Genomic DNA, 13,145 nt, shown 5'->3' on the forward strand with positions numbered 1-13,145 from the left:
TGTCTTAGAAATTTATTATAAGTTTTCCTATATAAAGACGGACCCACTGTTCATTCGAGGAGAGGGTTGCAAAGCACACCACGCTGAACGGTTTCCCACTGTTCGAGCTCTCTCTCTATCATGCAGTCTGTTAATAAACCCATTTCCTTTAGTTGATCTCACCCTTTCTGTGCATATTAGTAGTGAAGAATATGACATATTTCACTCATTCATTTTATTGTAGCTGTTTCATTTTGATATCACTACTGTAGGATTAAACTCTAGTTCTTCACTGGATTACAATGAACAAAAGGTTCTGTCTGAGATTCTTCTTTAAGGTTGAATAAACGCTGATAAGAAGACAGATGGTGAGGACTTTCGACTTGCTGTCGTCTTTTTTCGATGCTTGCTTAGCTTTCAAGTCCATGTATATTCCGCTTGGTTTTTCGCATAGTATCGACTTGGTCACGCTATCTCCCGCTAACTGATCTTTTATCTATATTAAAAGAATGACCATGAAAATGTATGTAAACTCAAATACTGTCATGTCAATAGAATATCTTGAAAGGAATAGATGAAAATGAAAAGTGAACCTACCTTCCAGTCTATGAAGAAGAACTTTATCGTGAGTTATTTTGGAAACTGTCGAGAGTTGGTAAGGTGAATGCTCCTGTTTGACGTCAAAAAGTTCCTCCTGGAACTTTACCGGTTTTGCTCTTGCGGGCATTTTCACACGTGATTTCTGATAGAGGCGCCTTTGATAGCTACTAGCGAAGTAAAGCTAAAGTAGGGAGCAAAGCTCAAAAGATTTCTTCGACGATTTCCAGACGCGTCCCATTCCCCGATGCTAGCCAGGCTAAGCTAAAATAGGGCGCAAAGCATAAACGGCTTCTGAGACAACTTGAAAACGTGTTCCTTTCCCCGGCGCAAGCTAAAGCAAGGCGCAAATGTTTATAGACGACTTGAAGATAGATATGCTCGAGCCTTCTGATTCGAGCAAAAGGAGCAGAGGCGTGTCGAAAAAGTGCAACCAAAATTAGCCATTAAATCCCCGGGACTTCGACTTGACTCCCACCGATCATGTAACTTGTTTGTTTAAAACTCAAATTATGTATCTCTCGTTACTTGAGAGGAAATGACGTTATTTGCGCATGCGCAGTAGCGATTGGTCACTGCCGACAGCAGTTCCAATAAAGGGGTGCAGCCTTTACTTATGCTTTTCTTTCCTCGGTTTTAAGAAGATCTACGTTTAAAGTCCCTTTTAAACCGTTGACATGTGGCGCCAATTTTAATGCATGCAGAAAACCCTTTGTTTGTGAGGACGTTGAAACTTAGCGGCTAGTTTAGCTTAGCCTAGCCTAAGTTAGCCGCTAATAAAGAGAAGAAACATCAACACATCGCCTAATAAGCAATCATTACACCCCAAAATGTCAGGTGAGTTGACGTTTAACCTACTTGTTGTGAAAATATATTACCACGTCTACAGATACCGGGCTGATGTAAGCAACGTGCTATTGTATTATTGTATTTGTATTATTCTATTTTATTAACTTTGAATTTTACTCCGGTTTCCTCCACGTTCCAAAAACATGCACGGTCGACTGATTGGACTCTATAAATTGCCCCAAGCGAGTGTGCATGGTTGTCCATCTCCTTGTGCCCTGCGATCGGCTGGCCACGATTCAGGGTGTCTGTCTCCCGCCTCTGGAGTCAACTGGGATAGGCTCCAACACCCCCGCGACCATAATGAGGATAAAGCGGTTCAGAAGATGAGATGAGAGAATGTTAAATTTTGTCGTTTAGAATTGTCCTGCAGAAGATGCTATTTTTGTGTCTGTGCTGCAACAAACAGCCAGGCTGGCGTCTTCTAATTACAAATTCTTTTATTTTTTCAAATGGACAGAAGAAGGTCCAATGTTGATCCCAAGAAAATAGACTGATTCAAACAAAATCATGCGAACTAAAAAAAAAAGAGAAGGAAAATTAAAACAACTAAATCGGACCGGGCTGGGCTCTTCTCGTTAGTTTCCAAAAAGCTTGTCTACAAAGATTTTTTTTAAATAAAGACTCCAGTGCCCTACCCCCTTTATATTCAGTCTCTGTAAATCCACAACTGGTGTTATCATCAGTCTTCTGAAAAAGGAGAAGAGTTGGGAACAAAACGTGTGATCCCTTGCCTATGTCAAAATACAGGAACAAAGCTACCCGTTGTATATTGGTACTATAATGGAACATTACATCAGGTTATACAAGTGGGTTTAACCACCGCCACCTGATGGTCATTACGTATTATCGAGTGACCCGGATGTTGATGTGTTAAAAGGCTGTCTGTGAGTGTCCATACACAGCCTACGGCACGCATGCAAGTTGGCTCCGTCGTCTATACTGCAAACTGCAGTGGAGGTGATGCAAAATGAATTCTTTGTTTCACCCTGACAACGAAAGATGTCCGATTCACTTAAAGGGAAATGTGATGGTGAGCAATTTGAATGACCAAGTGTCGAGCAGATGACAAGATAAAAATGATTACAAAATGGTCCTGGAGAAATATTACAAAAGTGGTGATTCATTTTGGGGTCACACGATGGCAAATACAGAAATAAAATGTTGTCCTTGTGTTTCAGATGCCAGTCAAGTGCATTGTCCTGAGCGCCAGGAATCTGCTCCAATGGTAAAAGAAGAAAATGAAGAATTGGTACGGATAATAGAGGAAGAACAGGAGTATTTTATTACAGTTGGGAAATTCCACATTGAGGAGCAGCAGCGTCTCCTCATAAAGGTAGAGGAAGTCCCTCTATATATTAAAGAGGAGGGTGTAGATGTCCCGGTGTGCACTTTTGAGTCTTTGGGGAATGAAGATGAAGGTCCGAGTGAGGCCAGCAGTGAGCCTCTCAGTTGCAGCACCTCAACAGAAAGTTTCCAGGCAGAGAACCTCATGCCTCCACCACCAGTTAGCCGTGACACCTCATCACACTTGCAATCCCGTGAGTATCGAGTCACTAACATTGGGAGGGTCCTCGGGGTGTACAATTTCAATAACACTATTTAAAATATTTCAATATTATAATATAGGACCTATGTCGTTATTAATGCCCATAAAAAAAAAGGCTTAGGCCAGCATATGGGACTTTCTGTTACGTGCTGAGGAGGACATTAAGGCGAGGTATGAGGGATTAGGACCCAATCGCGGGGAAGCAGGGGAGGATGAGAGATATAGTGCTTATAACCAAAACTTTAATAACTTAGGCGGGAGGTTACAAAATAACAAAGACTTAGGAAACGAAACACGAAACCATACCGGACTGGGGAAAACACGGGGAATCGAGGAACGAGGTAATGTGGATACATGGCGAGGGAATTTAGGCAGGAGGTCCGACAATGACATTATAATCCGTGGGGTTTAAATAGACACAACTGGGACTAATTTTGAACCACGCGCAGCTGTGCGAGATAAACGGCAAGGCGGGAGAGACAAACAAAAGTAGGGAAAAAGTAAAGGGAAAAACAATAACAGACTGCTCCTAACACTTGCGAGGTTGAACAGCGGCACCCTGCATGATTATTTGAGTATTTTCACACCGAAAGGATGCACCACCTGAAAAGGCACCTTCGAGGCGCATGCTCGTTTTCTTGCCATAGATAGGGCGCTTCCATTGTATATTATACTAGCGTATGTTATGCTAGTGTATGTTATGCTTGCTATGCTATGGTCCATCTCACTGTCAGAGTCATAGTTGACGCTGGGCTATTCCGGGAACTTGATGCCAGCTTTGGCGAAAGCTCGAACAACATTGCTGGCCGACACTTGAACCCAGGTATCCACAATACATTGACATTTTGTCGCGTAACTGGCCCGACGCTGCCTGCCGGTCTTTGTATAACCATGCAACCATGGGACCTCCATTGGTCCCAGGCCGTTCACAACTTTGTTTTGAATGCTTTGTTTGTGATAAAATTGCTGTAGTTCGTCAAGCTTTGGTGTTCAGTTTGTGGCCACAGATTCGCTACTAAAACCAAATTAAAAAGGTACACAAGAACTCACAATTGTGAAAAAGCTTTTTCGTGCTCAGTTTGTGGCAGAAGCTTCACAGAAATTAAATATTTGAAAAGGCATTCAAGTACCCACACTAGCAAAAAGGCCTTTTCGTGCTCAGTTTGTGGTCGAACATTTTCCCATAGGAGAAGCTTAAAAGAACACTTAATAACCCACACTGGAGAACAACCTTTTGTCTGCTCTGTTTGTGGCCACAGATTTGCTACTGAAGTCAAATTAAAAAAGCACATAAGAACGCACACTGGTGAAAAACTATTTATGTGCTCAGTCTGTGGCCAAACATTCACAGAGAAGGGAAACTTGAAAACTCACTCAAGAACCCACACAGGTGAAAAAAAATGTTTTTAGTAATGCAAGAGAATGGGACATAGGAAATGAATATACATCAAATGGTCTGACGTATGGTTTTAGCAAAAAATATTGCGCAGGTTTTAATTAAATTGAAAAGAAAATTGAGCATACATCACTTGCGGCAAAAAAGGGAGGCGACGCTTAAAGCGCATGCGCAGAACAAATCGTTCATGATACAATCAAAATATTTCCACATTGGGGGAAACGCTTTAGAACTATCAATAATTATGTAAAAGTCCATCCAACAGACCCACAACACTTTGATAGTTTGTTTCTTTATACGAAACACTTAGCCCAAACAATACATTTCCTGTATCGGTCACGTGATTCTTTCTTAAAGCTATACACGGCCCAATACGGGCTTTTTCTCTTGAACGCTCGGCAAGCTATTGACTCACCAGTGTCTATCGTCCCATCACTATCAGCAAAACCTTTTTTTTTTTAGCTTAGCCAACCTAGCAGCTACCGAAGTAACAAGTCCAGGACGTCCAAGAACTCGTTGGACCTTTGCGCACTACTTTAACTACGCCTAGCAGGTATCAAAGGAATACGTCGTCGAATGCTTGTTTATGCTTTAGCTTAGTTTAGCTAGCAGCTATCAAAGGAACAAGTCGTCGAAGAACACGTTGGAATTTTCCTGGCTAATTTAGCTTAGCTTAGCCAGCAGCTATTTAGGGAAAAAGTCGTCGAAGAGCATGTTTATACATTAACTTAGCTTATCTTAGCTAGCAGTTATCAAAGAAACAAGTCCTTAAGTCATCGAAGAACCTGTTAAAAGCTTTGCCCCTACTTCAGCTTAGCTTATTTTAGCTAGCAGCTATCAACTGTTAGACATTTAGTTTTAGCACCTGACTCCAATTCCTTAACTTATCCTGTCTGACAATGGAGCGTGTTCAGCATCGGGGGAGACAGACCAGCCCAGAGCGAGTTGATTTACAGATGATTTATTCCTGACAAATAGATCTATACAGAGCTCCGGGTCCTCCCCCAATTAATAAGCCCGCTGAGCGTTTCTATGCGCAGCGGAGGATGAGAACAGTGTCCACACGCAAATTTGCTCGGTTATGGTAATCCAAAAATGAATATTAATTAGCAGTTTAACAACATGATGTTGATTGATTCACGACTGTCTAAGAGGCTGTCTTTGTTCTGGATTCCCTTGTCCATTGTCCACATCTCCGTTGGCCTTGGAGATCAACACCGGTCGTCTCCTTATCAGTCTGGACTTGAAGATTAGCATCGTTTGCCTCCCTTCTCAGTCTGGACTGGCTTGGAGCCTCCTGTTAATCAACTTCACAAAGATTTTGGACAAAGAGCCTGTTCTTTGTAATGGCCTCCTTTTAGGGGAACCTTGACAGTCTGTGTGATACTAAGTAAAAAACAAGTGCTCAATCATACAACAGCAACATACAAAATGAAGCAGCTACAATAAAATTAATGAGAAAAATATATCTTCATTCGGTAATCATACAACTGCAATATATAGAAATGGAGCAGCTATAATAAAATGAATGAGTAAACCACATTATAATCTTCATTAGATTATATGGTTAAAATATGTCATCGTCTTCAGAACAAAGGCACCGTCATCATCAGAATCCATGCGTGGAAATGTCCGCAGAAAAGAAACGGCCAAAGTTCCATGAGGAACTTTTTGATCTCAAAGGATTCAGACTAGAAGGTTGGTTGACTTTTTATTTCCATTATTTCCCTTTATGTTTAAGGGGAAAAGGCTTAAAGGTATTCTATTGACGTAAAATTATTATAGCGTTCGTACTTTTTCATGAATTTGCACCAGCAGCGTTCGAGGAAAGACGGAATAAGTACTATTTCTATTTTAATGTGACAACTCTAGGACGGAAAGAATGTGTCTCACAATGTATTTTTTGTTATTATGCAAAGTGCGAGCACCTCCCAGAGGCATTGATGAGTCATTCATGATACTCGCCCTCTATTTTTGGCTGGATGCTTGAGTAACATAACATTTACTTACATGCTGTAAATTTGGAACGCAAAAACTAAGATGCGGATGCCCTAAACAACAAGTGCAGCGTTAAAACAAAGGTGTCAAAGTTGCGGCCCGATGGCCAAATCTGGCCCGCTGCCACTCCATGGTGCAGCCTGCTGTAATTATAAATAAATTGTATATGTACTCTTTTACCCACTATTTTTTCTAGTAAAAACAAAAAAATAATGAAAAAATCTAATATTGAGTTGTTTTGTTTAAATAAAAATATAATGTAAAAAAACAAAGATGTAAAAATAATTGATTTAAACTATTTAGCTTTTTTAATTTAATTCAAACATAAAAAGGAAATATTTGATGGTTTCTTTAAATAAAAATCCCCCAAAATTGATAGACTAGCTACTGATTAAAAGAAAATGCTATTTTTAATGCCCACTTAGGTGAAAGCATTGTAACTGAATTAAAATCTGAAATATAAAATAGAATGTTTTCAATTAAAAGGCTCCAAAAAAGATTTGGGCAAATTTTAAAGGCCTACCATCGCCTGTGAAGATACTTTACTCCCCATTATTCCCTTTCTTTGTAAAAAAAATACACCCAAAAAACAGTTTTAAAGAAATTTGGCTGTTGCTGAGAATACTACAGTGGTAAGTACTGCATGGTGCCCTCTTCCATTTGGTTTCATTTCTGAAACAAGTAATTCAGCCATTTTAATTGGAAAATTCTTCATCATTTATCTTCGTGTCTTTGTAGGGTTCCCGCAACAAAAAATGAAAGATGAGAAAATTCCAATCAAAAAGGAGGAAGATCATTTCACCCGGTCACCAGGTGAGTCCGTAAAAAGGGAGAATCTGAGCGTGGCTAGTGAAGGGGTGGAGCCTGCAAATGCCTCTGCATGGCCCCAAATTAAAGAAGAGGAGCCAGAGTTCCCTCAACAGTGCAAAAGAAAGCGACTTCCAATCAAAAACGAGGCGTGTGTCAAGTGGTCAACTGGTGAGCCTTTCAAGAGTGAAGATGATCTGGGTGTGGCCAACAGAGGGACGAAGCTTCTGAACGGCAGCTCAACAGAAGGATGGCGAGCAGAAAATGTAATTGCTCCTTTATCAGATGTCAACGACTTGCTTTTTGACGATGATGATGTTGAAGATGTTGAGAAAAATCCCAATGGTGAGAAACTCTGCAAATGCTTTCATTGTGGGAAAACTTTTGGGAAAAAGTCTTTTTTGAAAACACACATGAGGAGCCACACTGGGGAGAAACCGTTGTCATGTTCAGTTTGTGGTAAATCATTTATACACAAGGGAAAATTTAAAACACACACAAGAACCCACATGGGTGGCAAACCATTTTCATGCTCAGTTTGTGGTCAAAGATTCACACAGAAGGAAAATTTAAGAAGGCACATAAGAACCCACACTGGTGAAAAACCATTTTCGTGTTCAGTTTGTGGTCAAAGATTCGCACAGAAGGGAAACTCAATTAGTCATGCAAGAACCCACACGGGTGAAAAACCATTTTCGTGTTCAGTTTGTGGTCAAACATTCACACAGAAGGGAAGCTTAATTATTCATACAAGAACACACACCGGTGAAAAACCATTTTCGTGTTCAGTTTGTGGTAAAGCCTTTTCTCAAAAGCAAGATTTACAAAAACACACAAGAACCCACACTGGTGAAAAAACCTTTTCGTGTTCAGTTTGTGGTCAAACATTCACACAGAAGGGAAACCTAATTAGTCATGCAAGAACACACACACGTGGAGAACAGTTTTCGTGTTCGGTTTGTGGTCAAAGATTCCTACAGAAAGGAAGCTTAAATAGTCATGCAAGAACACATACAGGTGGAAAACCATTTTCGTGTTCAGTTTGTGGTCAACGATTCACACGGAAGCGAAGCTTATTTAGTCATGCAAGAACCCACACGGGTGAAAAGCCATTTTCGTGCTCAGTTTGTGGTCAAAGATTCACACGGAATGGAAGCTTAATTAGTCATGCAAGAACACACACAGATGAAAAACCATTTTCTTGTTCAATTTGTGATCAAAGATTCACACGCAAGGGAAGCTTAATTAGTCATGCAAGAACACACACGGGTGAAAAGCCGTTTTCGTGTGCAGTTTGTGGTAAAGCCTTTTCTCAAAAGCAAGCATTACAAAGACACACAAGAACCCACACTGGTGAAAAACCATTTTCTTGTTCAGTTTGTGGACAGACATTTACACAGAAGGGACACTTGATTATTCATGAAAGAACCCACTTGTGAAAACATTTTCGTTTAGTTTGTGGTCCAACTTTCATACAGAATGGAAGCTTAATTAGTCGTGCAAGAACACAGGTGGAAAAACCATTTTCGTGTTCAGTTTGTGGTCAAGGATTCACACGGAAGAGAAGCTTAATTAGTCATGCAAGAACACACATGGGTGAAAAAAGCTTTTTCATGTTCAGTTTGTGGTCAAAGATTCACACGGAAGGGAAACTTAATTAGTCACGCAAGAACCCACACTGGTGAAAAACCATAGTTCGTGTTCAGTTTTTGGTAAAGCCTTTTCTCAAAAGCAAGATTTACAAAGACACGCAAGATCCCACACTGGCAAAAAACATTTTCCTGTTCTGTTTGTGGTCGAACATTTTTCCAAAGAAGAAGCTTAAAAGAACACTTATTTACCCACACTAGAGAAGAATGTTTTCCTGGTCGGTCTGTGGCCACAGATTTGCTACAACACCCCAATTAAAAAGCTACACAATTGAAAAACCTGAAAAGAAGACCAAACAACCCGCACAGGAGAAAAGGCATTTTTGCTCAAATTGTGGCAGGAATATCTTAAAAACACAATTACTCACATCGGTCAGAAACCCTTTTTCTGCACAGCTTCTTGCCAGAGATTTAGTCGTATGGATAGACTTTCCAGGTGCAAATGTGTTGTGATAAGCAGTGAGTGGCCAATGATTATGATTTGCTTGCTTTTTCAATTCCTGTATGAAAGATCATTGTAAACGAAGTATAATTTTATTTTGCATTTTGAAAATCTTGTTTACAGTTTAATGTGTCATAAATCCACACAATTCAAATACAGTTATACCTTAAGTTGCCAGCTTACTGTGGGATCGAGCTAGGATGTCAATTTACTCGTATCTCAAGTCAATTCTTCCCAAAGAAATGAACAAAAACAAATTGATCTAATTTCCATCCTAAAATAAAACACCAAAATTGGTTCTAATTTACTACCAACTCACAATTGGGAACCATCTGGTATGCTCATAACTCAAGGGGGAAAAATGCTCAGAATTTGTCTCGTATTTCTCGTATCTTGGAATACTTGTAAGTCAAGGTATAACTATAGGAAAATTGAGTGTCGTTGAAGATTTTTTTGACTTCACAATTTGATCCGAAATAGTGGAGCCTAAATTAGGAAATTACAAAGTAAATAATCAATAATGTGATCTAAATAATATGGAAAATGTCTTCACAATGCCTAAGAAAATTGAAAAATTGCAGTTTTTGTCTATTGAATATGCTAGCAAATCCAATAAGAATATTGAGTGTTTTTCAAACATGATACATTTTAATGAAAATAATTGATGTATTGAATTTAGGATCCAAGAAACAGTAGAAATATGGTGTGAAAGAATGAATTTCCTCAAAACAAAATAAATAAGTAGTACAATGTCCTTATACCTTTGTCATATTATAAGATTATTAGATTTATCATTATAAATTTGCTTGAAACATAATTATTATATATATGTGCTTGCAAAAATGCTGATTGATGTTAATAAAAGGCATTTTAATACATCTCTTGCTAGAGAAATGCTTGCTCCAAAGTTAACCAAAACAACTTTGGAGGTAACTTCTCTTTTGCACCTGGACTTCTCGCGACTATGGTTCACATAAAGAGTACGGTACATTGTTTTGAGAAGCATCAGCTTTTCAAGATAGTTCACATCAAAACTCTTCTGAGAAGATTCGACAGACCTACAATTGCTTTGAGAACTGAGATAAATTGTTATGAGACTCTAAATAATGTTTAGACTTCTGTGATGCATGTTGTTAAATCTTATGAATATATTAGCAAAAAAGACAACGGGTCATGAGAATAATCTGACCGGAGACGCGTGTGGATCGATTGTCTTCTTGCAAAAAATATGGAATATGAGTTCAGAGGCTTCCTCTATTGAAAGGTGAATTTGGGAATACTTATTGGTGAACCTATCATTTTGGTCCTACGAGCCTGGGGTCAACACAACGAAAGGCGCTTGATCGACATCTGGAGAAGACTGGCCACGGCATCTAAAACCCTTTTTATGGGCAGGATTTTTGGTGGAGCGCCTGGATTCATGATGGTTGAAGACTAATCCTACTGAGACATCTGAGGACATCTCTGGTAAGTCACATGAATGTTTGCATTTGTTGACGGTTGCCAAATGTGCGAAGGGACATTGCATGTGAAGGTCTATTTTGAGAAATGAGACTCGCTACCTGGGGACGGCGACATTAAAACCCTATGAATACTAGTCCCTAACAGGTGAAGAGACAGAGCATGTGTCTATAAAAGTTGGGGCAGTTCGGAGTGTCCTGTGCTGTTGGCCAGTAAACACGAATATAACGCTGACATATCAGGCTAGGGTATACATGTGGGTTGCGTGTGTAGGTCGCATAACCTAAGGAAAAAACGATGGGCAGAAAAGGAAGAAAGTTACTACCTAATTACTCACGACCTCACTACAAAGTGGGGCATATCAAAGCCCTGTCGGGATTAAATTTATGGATAAACGAATATGGTGTAAGATAAGACAGTCTCCTTGTAATAGCTCGGTCATATTGTATTAGTTTTTGAGTATAACAGCATCGTAGTCATCCTTATGGCTGACATGTCAGCTTAAACACCTAACTGTCTGACTGAATAATCAATCATAGTCTTGTGATTGGGTTGACATGTCAGCACAAATAGTGTGGGAAGTTGCCTGTCTGCCGCGGTGGCTGGATAGGAATGGTTTCTGTACCAATTTGAAGGATATGTGAAAGGTTTGATGAACGTAGAAAGAGAATTGTTGAAGAAAAGAGTTTTGAAAGTGACTGGAAAAGAAAGTGTAGCAAAAGCATCTAAAGGTGTGCAGAGAATTGACTTGAGGAGAGTAGAGTGGAGTTAATATATTTTGTGTGCAGTGTTCCTGCAGTAAACATCGTCTCCTTGGTGGGGGTGAGATGAGTCAATAGGAATACAATATGAATTCAGCCAGTAAATTTACCTATCCTTGGGTGGTTAGCAATATAGGGGTAATTTGAAAATTAAACCTGAAGTATTAAGAATTATTTGGTTGTTAATGATATACGGATTGCATAAGCATCAATTGATGTCAATCAAATGAGATCGACCTATTTCCTTTGGGAATGATTATTGCTGATAGGACAGCAAAGGGTGATTAGCTGCCAAGAAGGTCAGACTTCGGATGGCGCTCTTTATCAGTGATGAAAATTTGCAAACCAATGATGTCTGATTATGAGTGTGAGCATGAACTGTCCTTTTGTGTTTTTGATTCGCTGGCCACCGAGATATAATCAATCGGTTAGATATCAAGGTGGAAAAGGATTTAGAAATTTGAAATCGAATTCTGTAATCGCCAAAAAGCCCTTTTTAAGGGATGGCAGGAAAGGATTTGGAAATTTGCAAATGGATTTCTGAAATTGCCAATAAGCCCTTTTTCAGGGATGGCAGCGACAAATTATGGAAAAAATAAAATAAATGACATTTTTGATGAAAATGCGAAATGTGAAACTTAACGTAGGAGGAACTAAAAATCTGCTCTGCGAAATGGGGAGTTCTGGGGGAAATGAAAAAAAAATCCTGAAGGAAATGCATTGAATTTGGGTTAGCTGAAGGAGATTGTGCTTCTCAACAGGAAACGGACCAACGGTCGTGCCAGGTGGTGCCTTAAAGTGGGAACGTCATTATCAAGCATTGCTGACCAACCAACCGACGTGAAAATAGCCGAGAGGGGGGTGAGGATCCACCTTTTGCACTGTAAGAAGGTTCTCTCAGTTGAAAGGTTTGAGGAGACAGGTGAGATAAACTTTCTGACGTAATAAAACGAAACGCCAACCACTCCAGTATGGATTGGAAAGATTATTGCTCAGCAAGCAATGCCATAAAACCATTGGAAACAATTTTTATTGGTCTTATTGTCTCCATATGAAGAAAAAAAAGGTGAAAGCGTTTCAATTGAGACTAAGCTTTCTTACAAAGGGATCAAATAAACGACCAGAAAAAGAGAAGCTGCAGTGGGAGGCGGAAAGAGCCACTCAACGATCCAAGCTATGGGACGGCATCTTGGAATCGACCTGAGGTATCGTTGTGCCTGCCGCCCCCAAAGTGCTGGACTCATTGAAAGAACCAATGGAACAGTAAGACTCGGACTGGTGGTGGAGGAGACTGGAGAAACATATTCTTTCACTCAGTGGTTAAATGTTCCAAGAAAGAACTGTGATGATTGCAAATAATCTGCCGACATCTTCTCGGTCTCCCACACAGGAGGTCCTGTCCCCAGGCAACCTGGTACTCGTCCAGGTGATAAAAAGAAAGTGCTGGTTATCTCCACTTGGGGACGAATCTCACCGTGTGATTTTGACCGCTAACCTCCCCAAGTTGGCCACCACCGTCAACGCTGATGAACTAGTGTCGGAGCTCACGACCAGGATCCAGTGTGGGGCTCGGATGTGCCCCTCAAACACAAACACTGGTCAGTCTCCTCCAAAAACTAATGGGTCTGTTCCCCTGGGTGCGTGTGGCAAGGAACGCCCT

The 13,145-nt window shown here is 40.1% G+C and overlaps 2 protein-coding genes across 11 annotated transcripts in view; one reads left to right on the top strand and one right to left on the bottom strand.

Annotated features, from left to right (window-relative positions):
* The window catches only part of LOC144213439 (uncharacterized), a 23,037-nt gene extending 21,905 nt beyond the window's left edge, over positions 1-1,132 (bottom strand). The window contains exon 1 of the mRNA XM_077741904.1: positions 577-1,132. Within this exon, the coding sequence (XP_077598030.1) occupies positions 577-706 (130 nt within the window). The 5' untranslated portion in view covers positions 707-1,132. The remainder of the gene's footprint in view (positions 1-576) is intronic.
* The window catches only part of LOC144213436 (uncharacterized), a 12,463-nt gene continuing 425 nt past the window's right edge, over positions 1,108-13,145 (top strand). Inside the window, exons 1-8 of one of the 10 annotated variants that reach the window (XM_077741897.1) lie at positions 2,340-2,455; positions 2,604-2,963; positions 5,958-6,065; positions 7,104-7,517; positions 10,659-10,730; positions 12,247-12,407; positions 12,591-12,748; positions 12,876-13,145. The exon at positions 12,876-13,145 is cut by the window's right edge and continues 425 nt beyond it. In XM_077741897.1, coding sequence (XP_077598023.1) covers positions 2,425-2,455; positions 2,604-2,963; positions 5,958-6,065; positions 7,104-7,517; positions 10,659-10,687 — 942 coding nt within the window. In that variant the 5' untranslated portion in view covers positions 2,340-2,424 and the 3' untranslated portion in view covers positions 10,688-10,730; positions 12,247-12,407; positions 12,591-12,748; positions 12,876-13,145. Of the gene's footprint in view, positions 1,414-2,339; positions 2,456-2,603; positions 2,964-4,400; positions 4,921-5,957; positions 6,066-7,103; positions 10,142-10,658; positions 10,731-12,246; positions 12,408-12,590 lie in introns of those variants that run through there. The other 9 variants (XM_077741898.1, XM_077741895.1, XM_077741896.1 and 6 more) reach the window with 9 other exon arrangements.

This window comes from Stigmatopora nigra, chromosome 20, assembly GCF_051989575.1.
Source record: "Stigmatopora nigra isolate UIUO_SnigA chromosome 20, RoL_Snig_1.1, whole genome shotgun sequence".
NCBI lineage: Eukaryota > Metazoa > Chordata > Actinopteri > Syngnathiformes > Syngnathidae > Stigmatopora > Stigmatopora nigra.